General features: G+C 40.5%; 1 protein-coding gene across 1 annotated transcript; it reads left to right on the top strand.

The window, feature by feature from the left end:
- Positions 1-1,426: 1,426 nt before the first annotated feature.
- pbrm1l (polybromo 1, like) lies at positions 1,427-14,372 on the top strand. Its single transcript, XM_061042977.1, has 30 exons — positions 1,427-1,521; positions 1,795-1,961; positions 2,083-2,180; positions 2,325-2,472; positions 2,614-2,763; positions 2,990-3,106; positions 3,191-3,259; positions 3,359-3,457; positions 3,536-3,621; positions 3,742-3,833; positions 3,913-4,129; positions 4,261-4,402; positions 4,523-4,608; positions 4,749-5,023; positions 5,933-6,043; positions 6,424-7,063; positions 7,531-7,748; positions 7,839-8,030; positions 8,230-8,387; positions 8,491-8,733; positions 9,504-9,649; positions 9,774-9,937; positions 10,197-10,380; positions 10,861-11,065; positions 11,156-11,354; positions 11,435-11,590; positions 12,617-12,775; positions 13,139-13,203; positions 13,580-13,769; positions 13,953-14,372. Exons 2-30 carry the CDS (start codon positions 1,821-1,823, stop codon positions 14,114-14,116), a joined length of 4,914 nt encoding a protein of 1,637 aa, XP_060898960.1. The 5' UTR covers positions 1,427-1,521; positions 1,795-1,820; the 3' UTR covers positions 14,117-14,372.
- Positions 14,373-14,482: the final 110 nt, after the last annotated feature.

Consider the following 14,482-nt stretch of genomic DNA (forward strand, 5'->3'; position numbering starts at 1 on the left):
GATATCAATAATGTAATTTCGACTAGTAAGAATTGCATTTTAGATATCTAGAATGAATTTATGATATCTGTAATGTTAGAACAATTATAGAGATCATAAATGAACTTTGTCACTAGTAAGAATAGAATTATTGATATCAAGAATTAACATTTTTACTAGTGAGAATTGAGTTGTAGATATCATGAATTAGAATTGCGACATGTCACAATGTCATTATGGATATGTCGACTTTGAATTACAACATGTAAAAATTGAATTACAGATATCTGTAATTCAATTTGAAGTCAATGGCACAAGTTGACTAGTTGTAATTAAGTTACAGATATCTACAATGACCATTTCCACTAGTGAAAAATGAATTGTGGATATGTCAGAATTCTAACATGTCCAAAAGCAATTATTGATATCTACAATTGCTATTACCGCTAATACTTAAATGTTAAAAGGGCTTGCCATACAGGTAAGCCTATTGGTGAAGTCCTGTTTAAACGGACAAAAAAAGAGCTGTTTACTCAACATTTCACATTGATTGTGCTCAATTTCATGACATTTGTTGACAGTTTACTTTTATGTAAAAAAAAAAAAAAAAAAAGTAGTTAATGAGACTGAAGCTCTGCTGACATGTTTGATCCATGGACTGTAAACACAATCAACACCACACAAAGGCTGCCTGCATCTATGATGAGGCAAATGCTAATCTTATCTGACTATCCAATTTATGATCATTATTTTTGGACAATGGTTACAGAATACACCATTCTGATTAAATGATAATGTCACCAGTGACAACATCTGAGCCCTTTCCCCAACTGAATCTGACTACTGTTTTTTTTTTTTTTTAGTTTCCCCTCTTGTTTTGAAGCCCATATAGACCTTGACCCATGCCAGTTTCTCTTTCATTACACTCATACAGAAGCAGCCTAAGGTCGTCCAGACTGGTTGTTGACTGTCCCCATAGGGATGGAGACAGTGTAGTACATAATTTGCCACAAGCTATACAGCTATGTGATATATCTCCACTTACAGTCAGGGAAGCAACATCAGTATACTCCTCTGAAACACTATTAAAGACATTCTTTGATGATTGGGCTATGAATTAATTTTACGCCTTTTTTAAATTCCAAGAATTTCCCTCTCAGACTGTATAATTATAATGAAAAGAGAAAATATTTATTGTTGTTTTATCTTTTCTTATGTCTGTGAAGCTCTTTGTAGCGTAGAGTTAAATTACACTACGGTCTACAATAATGAGTTTTAAACTTCACTTATTCATATAAACATTTTAACAACGAATTTATTTGTAATGTTTGCTTCATAGCATACTCCTTGGACATGGTTCTCCTGCTGCATTACCATTCCCACACTGAAGAGGGCAGCACTGACTAAAATGACACTTTCCTAATCTGCCCAAACACAATACAACCTTAACTTCCGGACAGGAGTTTTCAAACAACACTAGCCAGCGAGCTAGTCGTTACCAATTTTTTGCTCAGGGAAACGACAGACTTTGCTGAGTTTCGGGTAACTTTGTTGTTAGATATATTTTTCTTTAGCTGTAACAGCTAGAGTGGGTTTTGTGGAGATTTTAATGAATATTTTAATGGCTGGGTTGTTGGGGAAAAGCGTCGACTGGGCTAGTTTGCTTTGTTTCATATCCATCCGAGCGGTGCTAACGCTAAGCGGCTAAAGAGCTCCAGTTTAAGACTTTTTAAACCACATGTGAATGACCGATGTTCATTTTTAAACAAGCAGGTTGTGTGATCCCGATTTCTTTTTATTTCATTTTTTTTGTAGCTAGCCTGTCGTGAATCCATCCAGCGATGTCAGCGACCTCCAAGAGGAGAAGAGCCACCTCACCCTCCAGCAGCATCAGTGGAGGCGGTGACCTCGATGATAACGCTTCTACTCCTGGAAGTGGCAGGAAAAAAAGAAGAATCTCCAATTTACCTCCTGTAGATACAGTAAATACATTTGTTCAGTGTGTGATTTTATTCGTGCAAGAGTGTGTGTGTGTACGTCTTCTGGTTTAAATGTGTTCTCAGAAAATAGTTTTTGAGGATTGTGATGACTTGTTCCCTCCAGATTGCTGTATGTCACGAGCTGTTTAATGCTGTCAGGGACCACAAGGATGAGCATGGAAGGCAACTCGGGGACTTTTTCTTGAGAGTACCAAAGAGAAGGTATTGCAGTATAAATAGCCCCTTTTAATAAAATAATGATAAAGCAAATTGACGTGTGCAATAATGATTCACTGGTTGGTGGGTCTTACTAGACAGCGTAATGAGACATTCGTTGTGATGTCTGATCTTTGTTGTTCTTTCCAGGAATCTGCCTGACTATTATGAAGTCGTGTCCCAGCCAATCGATATGACAAAAATTCAGTATAAACTGAAGTCAGAAGATTACAATGACCTGGATCAACTAACTGCAGATTTCCAACTCATGTTCAACAATGCCAAATCATTTTACAAGGTAGGAAGATGAAAGTGCACAGCTGTATTCCCATAATTGGTTGGCTGTTTTACTTACTTCTGAAAAATCACAAGCTTTCGCTGTGCTCTTCTTATATCCATGGAAATCTTCTTTTCTTTTTTTTTACGCACAACAATTCAGAGAGACAGTGAGGAGTACCGAGCTGCATGCAAGCTGTGGGAGATATATTTGCAAACGAGAACTGAATTTGTTCAACCTGGAGACGGAGATGAAGATGATGAAGATGGTGATGACATGATGGATACTCCAGGCATGTCAACTGAAGATGAGGTAAACATTTTTTCCTTCCACGTGTTGTTGAGTTGAGGTTTTTGCCTTTGTGAATCAATAACATGTTTTTATTATGCGTGTAAGATCACTGGAAAAAGACTGAAATACAACTGACTAGTAAATGTATTTGCAGTGTTAAAACATGTAGTATTTTGAGCAGCTTAATACTATCTCCAATACAACTTTTTTTTTCATTACTGGAGATGTCTGCTTATTTCTGTTTTAGACCTCAACTGGCAGTTTGAAGGAGGTATTGGAGCAGCTCTTGGAGGCTGTTGTGTCCCATGCGGATCCCTCAGGACGTCTGGTCAGTGAACTGTTCCAGAAATTGCCTTCCAAAGTGGTGAGTCCTCCTAAGAGTCCTAAGACCTTCTCCTCAAAGTGTTTCACATAAGCTACCATTAACTGGCCTGTCTTTCTTTCCCAGCATTACCCAGACTACTATGCTGTTATAAAGGAGCCAATAGACCTGAGGACTATTGCTCAGAGAATACAGGTAGTCAATTGTCTTGTTGACACATTGCTTGGTTGTGCATCATATTTGTAATTATGCAAACATTTTTTGAACAAGCTGTAATTTATTCTTTGTGCACAGATTGGATACTATAAAAGCGTGAATGCCATGGCCAAGGATGTGGACCTGATGGCCAAAAATGCCAAAACATACAACGAACCAGGATCTCAGGTTTTCAAGGTAAATCTTTTTTCATTTTGAAATTTGTGTGTGCAATAAAGCATCCGTGATCTAAGCAATTGTTTTCTTATTGTTTAGGATGCTAATGCCATAAAGAAAGCCTTCATCCAGCGGAAGACTGATCTTGAACATGCTGAACCAACTAAATCTAGTCTTCGCATCAGGTATTAAACAACTACAATTTCTCAGTCTATCGTTTTTGTCTCGAATAAAATCCCAAAATGTATTATCTGATAAATAAATATTAGTTTGAGATCTTAATTGTGTATCTCTTGATGATTCAGGAATCGCAGGTCGGGCCAAGGAGATCGACTCTCTGGCGTCAGTGTTGCTCTTCAGTACGGCTCGGAGAGCGAGGACGACCCCGTGCTTTCTGGTAGGTATCACCACTTTTGGCTCTATATAATCCTCGTTTATTGTGTTTAAAAAAATAACAACTTGGAATTTGTTTGCAGGGTCTGTGTGCTATGACGAGGGGGAGTCTGAGGCTGAGAGTCAGAGTTCCAGTATGGAGATGAGTAACCCGATCTTCCAGCTGTATGAAGCTGTGAGGGGTGCGAGGAACAGCCAGGGTCAGGTCTTCTCTGAACCTTTCCAGCAGCTGCCCTCTCGCAGGGAATACCCCGATTATTTTCAGCAGATCAAACAGCCCATCGCTCTGCAGCAGATCAGGTAAGGAAGCATCATTCTGGAGATTTAGCTGTTTTTTCCCCTATTTTACAGCTACTAGGGTGGTCGATTCACCTATTGACGATTTCAAAGATAATTCCATGCCCATCCATAACGTCTTGTTTATTTTTCAGGGCTAAGATGAAGAATGGCGAGTATGAAAATGTGGAGCAGATGGATGTGGACCTCAATCTGATGTTTGAGAATGCTAAGCGCTACAACATGCCTAACTCAAGCATTTACAAACGGGCCTTTAGACTTCAGCAGATCATGCAGGTGAGGAAATCTTCTTTGTCTCTACACTTGGAAGATGTTTTCCCTCATGCAGATGTGTGTTAGTGATTGTAATTGTCCAGTGAGATAGTTCCAAGCCCGTTGATCTGTCTATTTGTGTAGGCAAAAAAGAGGGAGCTTCTGAGGAGAGACGATGAGGATGGAGACAGCATTCTGTCCTCTGATGCAGGAAGCATCAAAAGGAAAAGGTAAACAGGTTTTTTTTCTAAAATGTATATCCATTTTGTTTTCTCTTGCATATGTATATTATGTATTACAAATTAAATCAAAAATACGGGATAGAGAGTTGCCATCCAAGCTCATTCATATTCTTCTTTGATCCTTATAGTCACAAGAAAAATGTGAAAAAGAACAGAATGAAGGCCTTGTATGCTGCAGTGAATGAGGCCAAGGAGGCGGGCACCAATCGCCGTCTTAGTGAGCTGTTCATGGTCAAACCATCAAAGAAGGACTACCCTGATTACTACAAGGTCATCCTAGAACCAATGGACCTGAAGACCATCGAGCAAAACGTACGCATTGAGCGCTACACCTCAGAGGACGCCCTGATGGATGACATGAAGTTGATGTTCCGTAACGCTCGGCATTACAATGAGGAGGGATCTCAGGTAGACATTTTAGAGTGAATTACACAAAGCCAGTCTTAGCTTTTGCTGAATGCAAATCAGTCTCGTCATGAGCTTTTTTCTTCTCCTTTCTTTTGTCTAATTGTTTTGCTCTTTGAAGGACTAGTGCATACAACCTAATCCAGCGGCCATTAGGGCCATGTGGTTGGTACTGGTAGTTTAAGCATTGTCACTACCTGGAGCTCCATTTATGGAGCCTGGGTGTGTTGAAGATGGAAATGCTGTTTGGGCTGTGATTGCCATGTGGATGAGCAGGTAGGATAAAAAAAGTTCTGCACATGGGCTAGTGCTGGGCAATTAAGCCGGTTTCAATTATGTTTTTGTCTTCCCACGATCGTGAAAAAACAAGAATTTGGGCAAATGAATCATGCATGGGATGAAGACTTTTTAAAACCAATGTGTTTAATATTCGTGATCACAGTACCAATCAAACTAATCCTGACTGTTTATTTTACCATAATCAAGCAGTCTTAGTGTGGGTATGGTGGGTAGCTAGAGCTGCTGTGGACAGGGGGTTGCTGTGGGATGCTGAAGTTAACTGTCCAGTCTTCACGAGGTGTTGTGTGACTAATTGGATGAAACACAGGTGAAGGGAGGTTTCCAATTAAAAACGATCTACATCGATCTACAGGGTTGAGTTGTGGGGGCCAATAGGGATGTGGTAGGGCAGATAGCATTGGCATTATCTCTACCCAGCTAGCTCACATAAACGGAGCCAGGGTCTGTTGAAGGTGGCAAAGACGGGCCTTGTGGTAGGTTATGTACCTTTATCAGTAGGGCATAATTGGGATGAGGGGTTTCTACACTGAGCGCCTATCCTTTCAATAGAACACAAGTATGTTGTGTTTATTTCAAAAACTGATGCTACAGATTTCTGGTTTGTTACCTCAGGTGTATAATGATGCTGATATTCTGGAGAAGATACTGAAGGACAAGCGGAAAGAGCTGGGACCGCAGCCTGACGAGGATGATGTTGGGTCTCCAAAACTGAAACTAAGTATGTTTGATTTGTGTTTCGGATGTTTAAGCCTATTAACTAAAAATGTGGATGCATTATACATCACTGCATAGAGTTACCATAAATGTACTACAACATATAGATTCCTAACTTTGAAGGCTGCTTTTAACTTTGAAACAAGGGAAATCTTTGTTTGGTGAACCTTCCTAGAACACTGACAACTATCCAAATTATCACAATTTGCCCTTCACCCCCCTTAAATGGTTACAGTTAAAATGATGGCTAGCCAAAACAATAATGGTTCTTTTATTCTTGTAAAAGACAACAATAAATGCATGCTGCTATTGGTTCCAGTTTTTCTTGGACTGATTTAAACAGGATTGTAAATCAGATTCAGAGTGCATTTTTTTCTTTTCTAGGAAAAAGTGGTGTTTCTCCAAAGAAGTCCAAATACCTCACCCCTCTTCAGCAGAGGTTAAATGAGCTCTATGATGCTGTGCGAAACTTCACTGACCGCCGAGGTCGACGTTTAAGTACAATCTTCCTGCGCCTGCCATCCCGTGCCGAGCTTCCCGACTACTATGCTACCATCAAGAAACCCATCGATATGGAGCGCCTCAGAAGCCACATGGTGGCCGGTCGTTACCAAGATGTTGATGCCCTGATGGAGGACTTTGCTCTCATGTTCAACAATGCGTGCATGTACAACGAGCCCGAGTCTCTGATATACAGGGATGCTCTTGTCTTGCATCGCGTGCTGCTGGAGACCCGTAAGCAGCAGGAGGGTGGTGAAGACTCAGGGCCTCCTGCTGTGGGAACTCTGGTACGAGAGCTTATCAGGAACCTGTTTGTGTCTGTGCTGGGCCACCAGGATGAAGAAGGCCGCTGCTACAGTGACTCACTGGCTGAGATTCCTGCTGTAGATCCAGCTGCTCCTGAAAAACCTCCACTTAATTTTGATGTCATCAGGATGAATGTGGACCGTGGCCGTTACAGGAGACTGGATGTCTTCCAGGAACACATGTTTGAAGTGCTGGAGAAAGCACGGAGGCTTCACAGGTATTTCTAAAAGACTGCCAAAGCCTGGATCAGTCAAAGTGTTTGCTCAATATGTGCGTTTAATCAGTTTGTTTTGTTTATCCCTGATTACAACGGTATTATCGCTAAGAAATACAATTTTAATAAGTATGCTCCATGTTTAACAAATCCTTATCAACACCTTTGTCAAAGTCTTCTTTTACATGCAGTGTAATTAACTTTGTAATAACTTTAGAGATCCAGAGACATTTAGCTGATACTGTTTTTAAACATAGTTTTGTTAGGTGTTTAGTTCGACGGTTGGGTCCCAATTTAGGACACACATTTTTCAGATATTTAGAATATGATTGTTTACATATTTGTGTCAGTTGTAGTAAACTGTCCAGGGTTTGAGTTCAATCAGGGCTCACTTTACAACAAACAGCTAAAACAGACAGCTGACCGCTCTTGATGTGATTATTCACTGTTTTCTTTTTCGTTTTTTGCAGGACTGACTCAGAGATATTTGAGGATGCCGTTGAGCTCCAGCAGTTTTTCATTAAGATCAGGGATGAGCTATGCAAGAATGGAGAGATCCTGCTCACAGCCGCACTCAACTACACGTTGAAACACCTGCACAACGACGTGGAGCAGGAAAAGAGGGAGAAAATTCCAAAGGAAATTGATGAGGACCGAAAGAAGGAGGAAGAGGAGGAGGGGGGAAAAGGTTTGCATTTGAAAATAATTATACATTGATAACAAAAACATATGTAAACAATGATTTGGTATTAATTTGATAATAATGAACATCTTTAAGAGGGTGAGAAAGCAGAGGACCAGCGAGGAGGGTCATGGAAGCCAGAGTCGGAGACGGAGCGTGTGTACAGTCAGGACTGCAGCTTTGAAAACCGCACCTACCACGTGGGGGAGTTTGTCTATGTGGAGCCATCAGAGCCCAACCTGAAGCCACACATCGTCTGTATTGAGCGTCTGTGGGAGGATGAAGCAGGTGACAAAGAATCATCAATGACTTACAGTTATGTGTTCATAAACAGAGAACACTGGAAATCTCTAGACAGAATTACTCAGAGACAGAAGTTTAAATTCCCTGAAATTATTTGTTTTAAAGTCCAATAAATTCTATGATTCTTCTATTTAAATGTTGTTGTTTATTTGCTAATATGTTTTTCTATGGTTTGTGTGTGAAGGCGAGAAGTGGCTCCACGGATGCTGGTTCTACAGACCCAGTGAAACCTTTCATCTTGCCACACGCAAGTTTCTTGAAATGGAGGTTTTCAAGAGTGACTACTACAACAAAGTGCCCATCAGGAAAGTCCTGGGCAAATGTGTGGTTATGTTTGTGAAGGTAAGCGCCTGAACCACACAGAAAATCATTTTTATCTGCCTAAAAAAAAAAATGTCAGTTCACATAATTGTGACTTTTTTTTCTTTCTGTTTGGTTCCTGAAGGATTATTTCAAAATGCAACCTGAGGGCTACAGAGCCGAGGACGTGTACATCTGTGAATCCCGCTACACCGCCAGGACAAAATCCTTCAAGAAGATCAAGATTTGGGCCATGCCTGCAAGCTCCCTGAAGTTACTCCCTCGGGACGTGCCGCTGCCTGTTGTCCGTGTTGCTTCAATGTTTGCCAAGCCTGACCTGGACAAAACGACGATCTCATACACAGGGAGTGGCAGTTTTGTAGACAAGGTGAGCTGACTGCATTTAACGGGAAACAAAGTTAGAGTTAGAGGTTATGAGTTGATACCTAATACTGACCTAATGACAGTAGCTCTAAAGTGATATTCAGTGTGAAGGATGAGGTCTAGCTCTGGGTTGCATCACTATGCTTAGGTTTAAACATAGACTACTTTGAATGTTATTTCTTGTCAAGCAGGGAGTCTACGCACAACTAACAACTTCGGTAATGCTAACAGCTTACAGGTTCCAAAGTAGGCATAAGTAACAACATAAATCTTCACTGTAGCTCGTATTAGGTGTAAATCCTCCTTAAAATGTGTTTTTTATGTTGTCTTGTTTGAAAGGTTGGGTAATTTGGTTTCGCTGAAATAGATTAGTTATCACCACGTCATAATGCTTTGAAAAAAATATACATACATTTCAATAGCTGATGGTCAATTAATGGCAGACAACTGAAGTTAATTTAAACTGTTATTTTGTTTAAAGACAATTAGGGCAAGAGGCAACACTTTGACAAACAATGCATTAAAAAAATGCTTTTCACTGATTGGTCACATGAAGTTTTTATGCAATAATATTTTGGTTAGTTTGGATGTCACTACTAGTTAAGTTAAACCTTATGTCCCCACGGTGCAAAAACAATGAAACAACTTGGGTAACAGAATGTCAGCAGGTATTTCCTGGGTAACTGATAGTTATGGTAGTTAAAATGTGGAATTTTGTATGTCACAGTACAAACGAAAACTAAATCCTCTTGTCTTGAATATTTATTCATTTAGGAGAGAGAGGACGTCCCCACGGAGATGAGCGGAGGCGAGCCTGACTGTCAGTACTACGAACAGTTACGCTTCAACAACATATGGGTTAAAGTGGGAGACTGTGTTTATATTCAGTCCCACGGCCTGTCCAAGCAAAGGGTTGCCAGGTTGGTCAAAATGTTTTGGTGTATTTTATACCTAAGAGTAAGAATACCTCATTCTTCTGGAGCCTGATGTGACATTGGTACTTGTTAAACTATTGGTAACATGGCTGTCTTGACTGGGCTGCAGGATTGAGAAGCTGTGGGTGCAGAATGGAACTGCCGGTGCTTTCTTCTTTGGACCGATCTTTATTCATCCTGAGGAAACAGAGCACGAACCCACGAAGATGTTCTACAAACGAGAAGTGTTTCTGAGCCATCTGGAGGAGACTCTGCCCTTGACTTGTGTCAAAGGTACGACTTTGATAACTCCCCAGAAATCTAAGTTACAATTCACTGCTAGGGGAAACAAACTTATGTAATTTGTGGAAGTGAATTGAATCATAAGATTTGTATCATTTTTATTTATTGATAAGCTTAGCAAGATGACTGTGAACTGCAAAAATGCTCATTGTTCAAACAGTTCTTACGTATTCTGTTCCCTCATTCTGCTAGTTTCATATGTGTATGCCTTTAAACAAAGTCTACTTTTTGCTTCCTTTTTGCTCTCCAGGCAAATGTATGGTGTCTTCCTTTAAGGACTTCCTGTCATGCAGACCCACTGAGGTTTTGGAAGACGATATCCTGCTGTGTGAGAGCCGTTACATCGACACAGAGAAGCAGATGAAAAAGTTTAAGGGTCTGAAACGCTTCTCCTTCTCCTCCAAAGTAGTGGAGGATGAGATCTACTATTTCAGGTTTGTCAGTTAAGCAGAGCGAGGACTCTAGCCCTTTTGCAGAATGCGATCCCTCAACAGCCCCCGTAACAAAGCTCCACTTTTCATTTAGTTTTTGTACTTTTATTCTGATTCTGCAACCGTGTAATATTGGTGTCCCAGTCTATTATTTCGATTAACAGATCAGCTCTTATAGTGTGTGGTGTGCAACGCGACGACCAACTCAGCACAACACACACTAATCGATTAATTCACCAACAACCAGGGTCTGGACTTTTAAAATGTGTAATCTTGCACGGTCAAACACGATTTAAGAGTAAACAAACATGATGGTCAAGCTAAATGTGGCTAGCTGTTAGCTGCTACATCCATTACGGTAAACATTTTGGCGCATATATAAAGCTTTGCATTGCCAATATAAAAGGGCTTCTTATTCAAATCTATACATTTATATAGCTCAGTCTGTGTTTTTGTTTATTCACTATATGTATCTTTGGGCAGAAAATTGATTGTGCCGCAGAAAGAAGCATCACCCTTTTTGGACAAGAAGATAGATGAGCTTGAGTTAAAACTGGCAGATCTGGAGGATGCTGAAGATGATATGGACGACATGGATGACGAGGAGGCTCCAGCGACTCCTTCTGTTCCTCAGATGCAAACTCCACATGCAAACGATATGGAAGTCATGCCATACACACCTTCTCAGGTACTCAAAAGACCAAAACCCAAAGGCTTGACCCCCTGCTACTAAGATTGTAATAAACACACCACCTGTCATGTCTTTGTTTTTCTAAAGTCCACTCCTAAGGTGAAGGGCTTATCGAAGAAGGAGGGAGCCAAGAGGAAGATGAACATGAGCGGCTATATCCTGTTCAGCAGTGAAATGCGAGCAGTCATCAAAGCTCGACACCCAGACTACTCCTTTGGAGAGCTGAGTCGTCTTGTGGGCACCGAGTGGAGGAACCTCGAGGCTTCCAAGAAAGCAGAGTATGAAGGTGAGAAGAAGCACATATGTGGGTTTGAAAGTCCTCTGTTGTGAACTGAAGTAAAGACAGATTTTTTTTTTTTTTTGCAGAGCGTGCAGCCAAAATAGTGGAGCAACAAGATCGAGAGAGACCTACCCAGAAGCAAGTGTCCCCTAGAGCAGGTACCCCCATAGGGTCACTGATGGGGGTGGTGCCTTCGCCTAGCACTATGGGAATGATAAACCAGAACATGACACCTGTGTCAGGTAACCCCTCTCAGAGGCAGCACGAGTGTTTGACAACAAGGCAGCAGTGAAGTCAGACCGGACTGTTAAATAATCAAGATCAACTTAATTTCCTAACCATTTTTAAAGCTACATACCTTAAGCAACATATTTCTTCTTTTGCTGCCACTTCATTTGTTTCACGTTTATTGTTTTTATCATCATTAGCCTCATTACTCAAACTGCATGACATTATTGCATGATTTTTTTTTTAAAACCACAAAATACTTACTATTTCATTTAACTTGTTTTGCTTGTTATGCCAGCTAACATCTCAGGACCATTGGTATTGTCTGCTCCTTTCACACACTGACCCTTTCACATCAATATGCCAGTTATTTAGGTTATTCTAAAACTAGTCTGTTACAGTTGGAATCACAGTCGGGTGTCCTGTCACATTGCATGGCCATCCACGATCTTTCTCTTTTCAACTCTCTTTTTGCTCTTCTCATAATAGAAAGTTGGAGAAAAAGAAGTGTGCAACAGGAGACGGTTATTCATTATTTGAAGAGAGTAGCCCAATAATCAATTTAGTAGTCACTCACGATTTGATACAAAAACGATTATCCTGGCAATGATTTCATTCAATTCGATGTCACAATGCATCACGATGGGTTGCATCCTCAATTCTCTATATGACAGCTGGAAAATCTACAAGCAACATCAGTACGCAGTAATCGATGGTGTTCCTTCACTGCATCGAGGCCGAATCGTCCACATCTGCAGCGCTATGCATCATAGAAACAGTACATTTTCACATCTTCAATTTAGATGATACAATATCATATCACAGCGAATTAGATCAAGCCACTAGCTTGATGGTTTTGTTAAAAAAATAAAAAATAAAAAATAGCCGGGACACCAAACATTGCGGGAGCACTTTCGTGCTTAGGGTTGGTGTGTGAAAGGGGCCACTTTAGAACACAGTAGAATTGCATGTTATTTTAGAGTCAGATGCATGTCACTTATGCATGGTTATGTTGTCCTCTCCTCGTCCTCTTCCCCAAGGCATGATGGGAGCTTACCCACCTTACATGTCCATGCAGGGCCCCCATGAGGGCTTGCTGAGCGTGGCCCCAATGCCACCTCACCCTACAGGGGGGCCCTTTCTGTCTCCTCACCATCTCCAGCAAGGTATGCCTGGGTACCCTGGCATGCCTCATCAGGGTAAGGGCCACTGACCAAGCCACACCTGCTCAGTCACATCCAGTCGTGTCTCTCCTGCCGGAGGGGTTTACCTGGTCCACAGGTCGCGCAGCCTGATGCATTCACTGAGCCGTTACAGCTCTCTGGTGTCCAAAGTCCTTACCAAGTGTACTCAGAGGCTACACCTCCAACATGCTACATCCACATGCATATTCAGACATAGCGCTTGTGAAAACAAACCAAACAACTAACATTCAACTGACAATAAAAACTTACATTTCCATAAATAATGTTAAAACATTGTTGAACATTTTTATATTTAAACATCCAAGTTTTAAGCTGCAGTTACTAACGTCAAAAAAATGAAATATTGTCATTTAACAGGTATGATGGGTCCTGGCATGAATGGCATGGCAGGCAGTCCTGCACAAGGGAATTATATGCAACAGGTGAGAACTGTTTTATAAAATACTGAGTTCACATCCTTTATTACTATATCAGAGATGCGAATCATTCCAGTTTTTTCATCCTTTGCAAATCACCGTCCTGATTGTAACTCTTGTTATAATATCATTATTGATCATTATTGTTATTACTATTAATGAATATTATTGTATTCTTTGGCAACATTGTCCCATTCATGCCAATAAAGCGTACTAATTGAAAATATAGAAATATGGTCATGAGTATTGGTAATAATTTATTTCCTGCACAATTGTTAATCAACTGTATCTGCTTCAGCTTTTACACAGTAACTGTAAAAATTAACAAAAGAGTCAGGGTTCCACATGTTGTTCACCTTCTATTGCTTATTTTCAATTTTAGCCTGGGATGTTCAGCCCGGGACCACATGCTCCTCCACCATATCCAGGACAAGGGCAGCCAACCTCTCCCATGTTTGTGGCTCCACCACCAAAGACCCAGAGGGTGCTCCACTCTGAGGCCTACCTGAAGTACATTGAGGGATTGAATTCAGAGTCGAGCACTGTCAGCAAGTGGGACCAAACGCTCAGAGGTGGGGGTCCTTAAGTCTTTATTTTCATTTTCTGGGTGTGTAATAGTTTTATGTTGGATACCACAGATAACCCCCACATGCTCTTAATAAGATTTGAGGGTGTGGGTCTTAATATTTTCTCATCATAACTTAATACCTTTCAACTTTTTAGTTAACAAGATCAACCATCTTTTTTCATGACAGCTCAAAGGCGAGATGCTTACCTGACCAAAGAGCAGGAGAGCCGGTTGCCAGCTCATTGGCTAAAGAGCAAAGGAGCCCACACCACCATGGCCGATGCACTGTGGCGCCTGCGTGACTTGATGCTTAGAGACTCTCTGAACATCTGTCAGGCACACAACCTCTAACTTGTTGGACACTGACCACTATAACCAGCTCACTCACTGCTCCTGTCCTCAAGCTATGGAGTGTAGGAAGGATTTTAGCCCATAGAAGCAATATTTTATAGTGAATCATGATCCGTTTTATATTTATTAGCTTGAAATAATGAGCTTGATAGTAACTTGTGTGTGAATTTCAATTTTTTTACAGACCAGTTTATTCATGCTGCAAAACCGGTGTTTTTGGCTTATTAATAATACAGAATAAAAATTTGGAACATCATGTTTGAACTGTTTTTTTTTTAATTATTCTTTGTTTTACTTTTTTTATTTTTTTATTTTTTTAATAATTTATGTTTGGATTATTTCTAGGTCATATTTGTAATAATAACA

This window comes from Labrus mixtus, chromosome 7 (assembly GCF_963584025.1).
Source record: "Labrus mixtus chromosome 7, fLabMix1.1, whole genome shotgun sequence".
Classification (NCBI taxonomy): domain Eukaryota; kingdom Metazoa; phylum Chordata; class Actinopteri; order Labriformes; family Labridae; genus Labrus; species Labrus mixtus.

What these genes read in the sequence shown, in the direction of transcription:
- pbrm1l (XM_061042977.1), top strand. Translation starts at nt 1,821, where the DNA reads ATGTCAGCGACCTCCAAGAGGAGAAGAGCCACCTCACCCTCCAGCAGC. An exon ending in AGAAATTGCCTTCCAAAGTG is followed by an intron (nt 3,107 to 3,190) that starts GTGAGTCCTCCT and finishes TTTCTTTCCCAG; the next exon opens with CATTACCCAGACTACTATGC. An exon ending in GCATTACAATGAGGAGGGAT is followed by an intron (nt 5,024 to 5,932) that starts CTCAGGTAGACA and finishes CTGGTTTGTTAC; the next exon opens with CTCAGGTGTATAATGATGCT.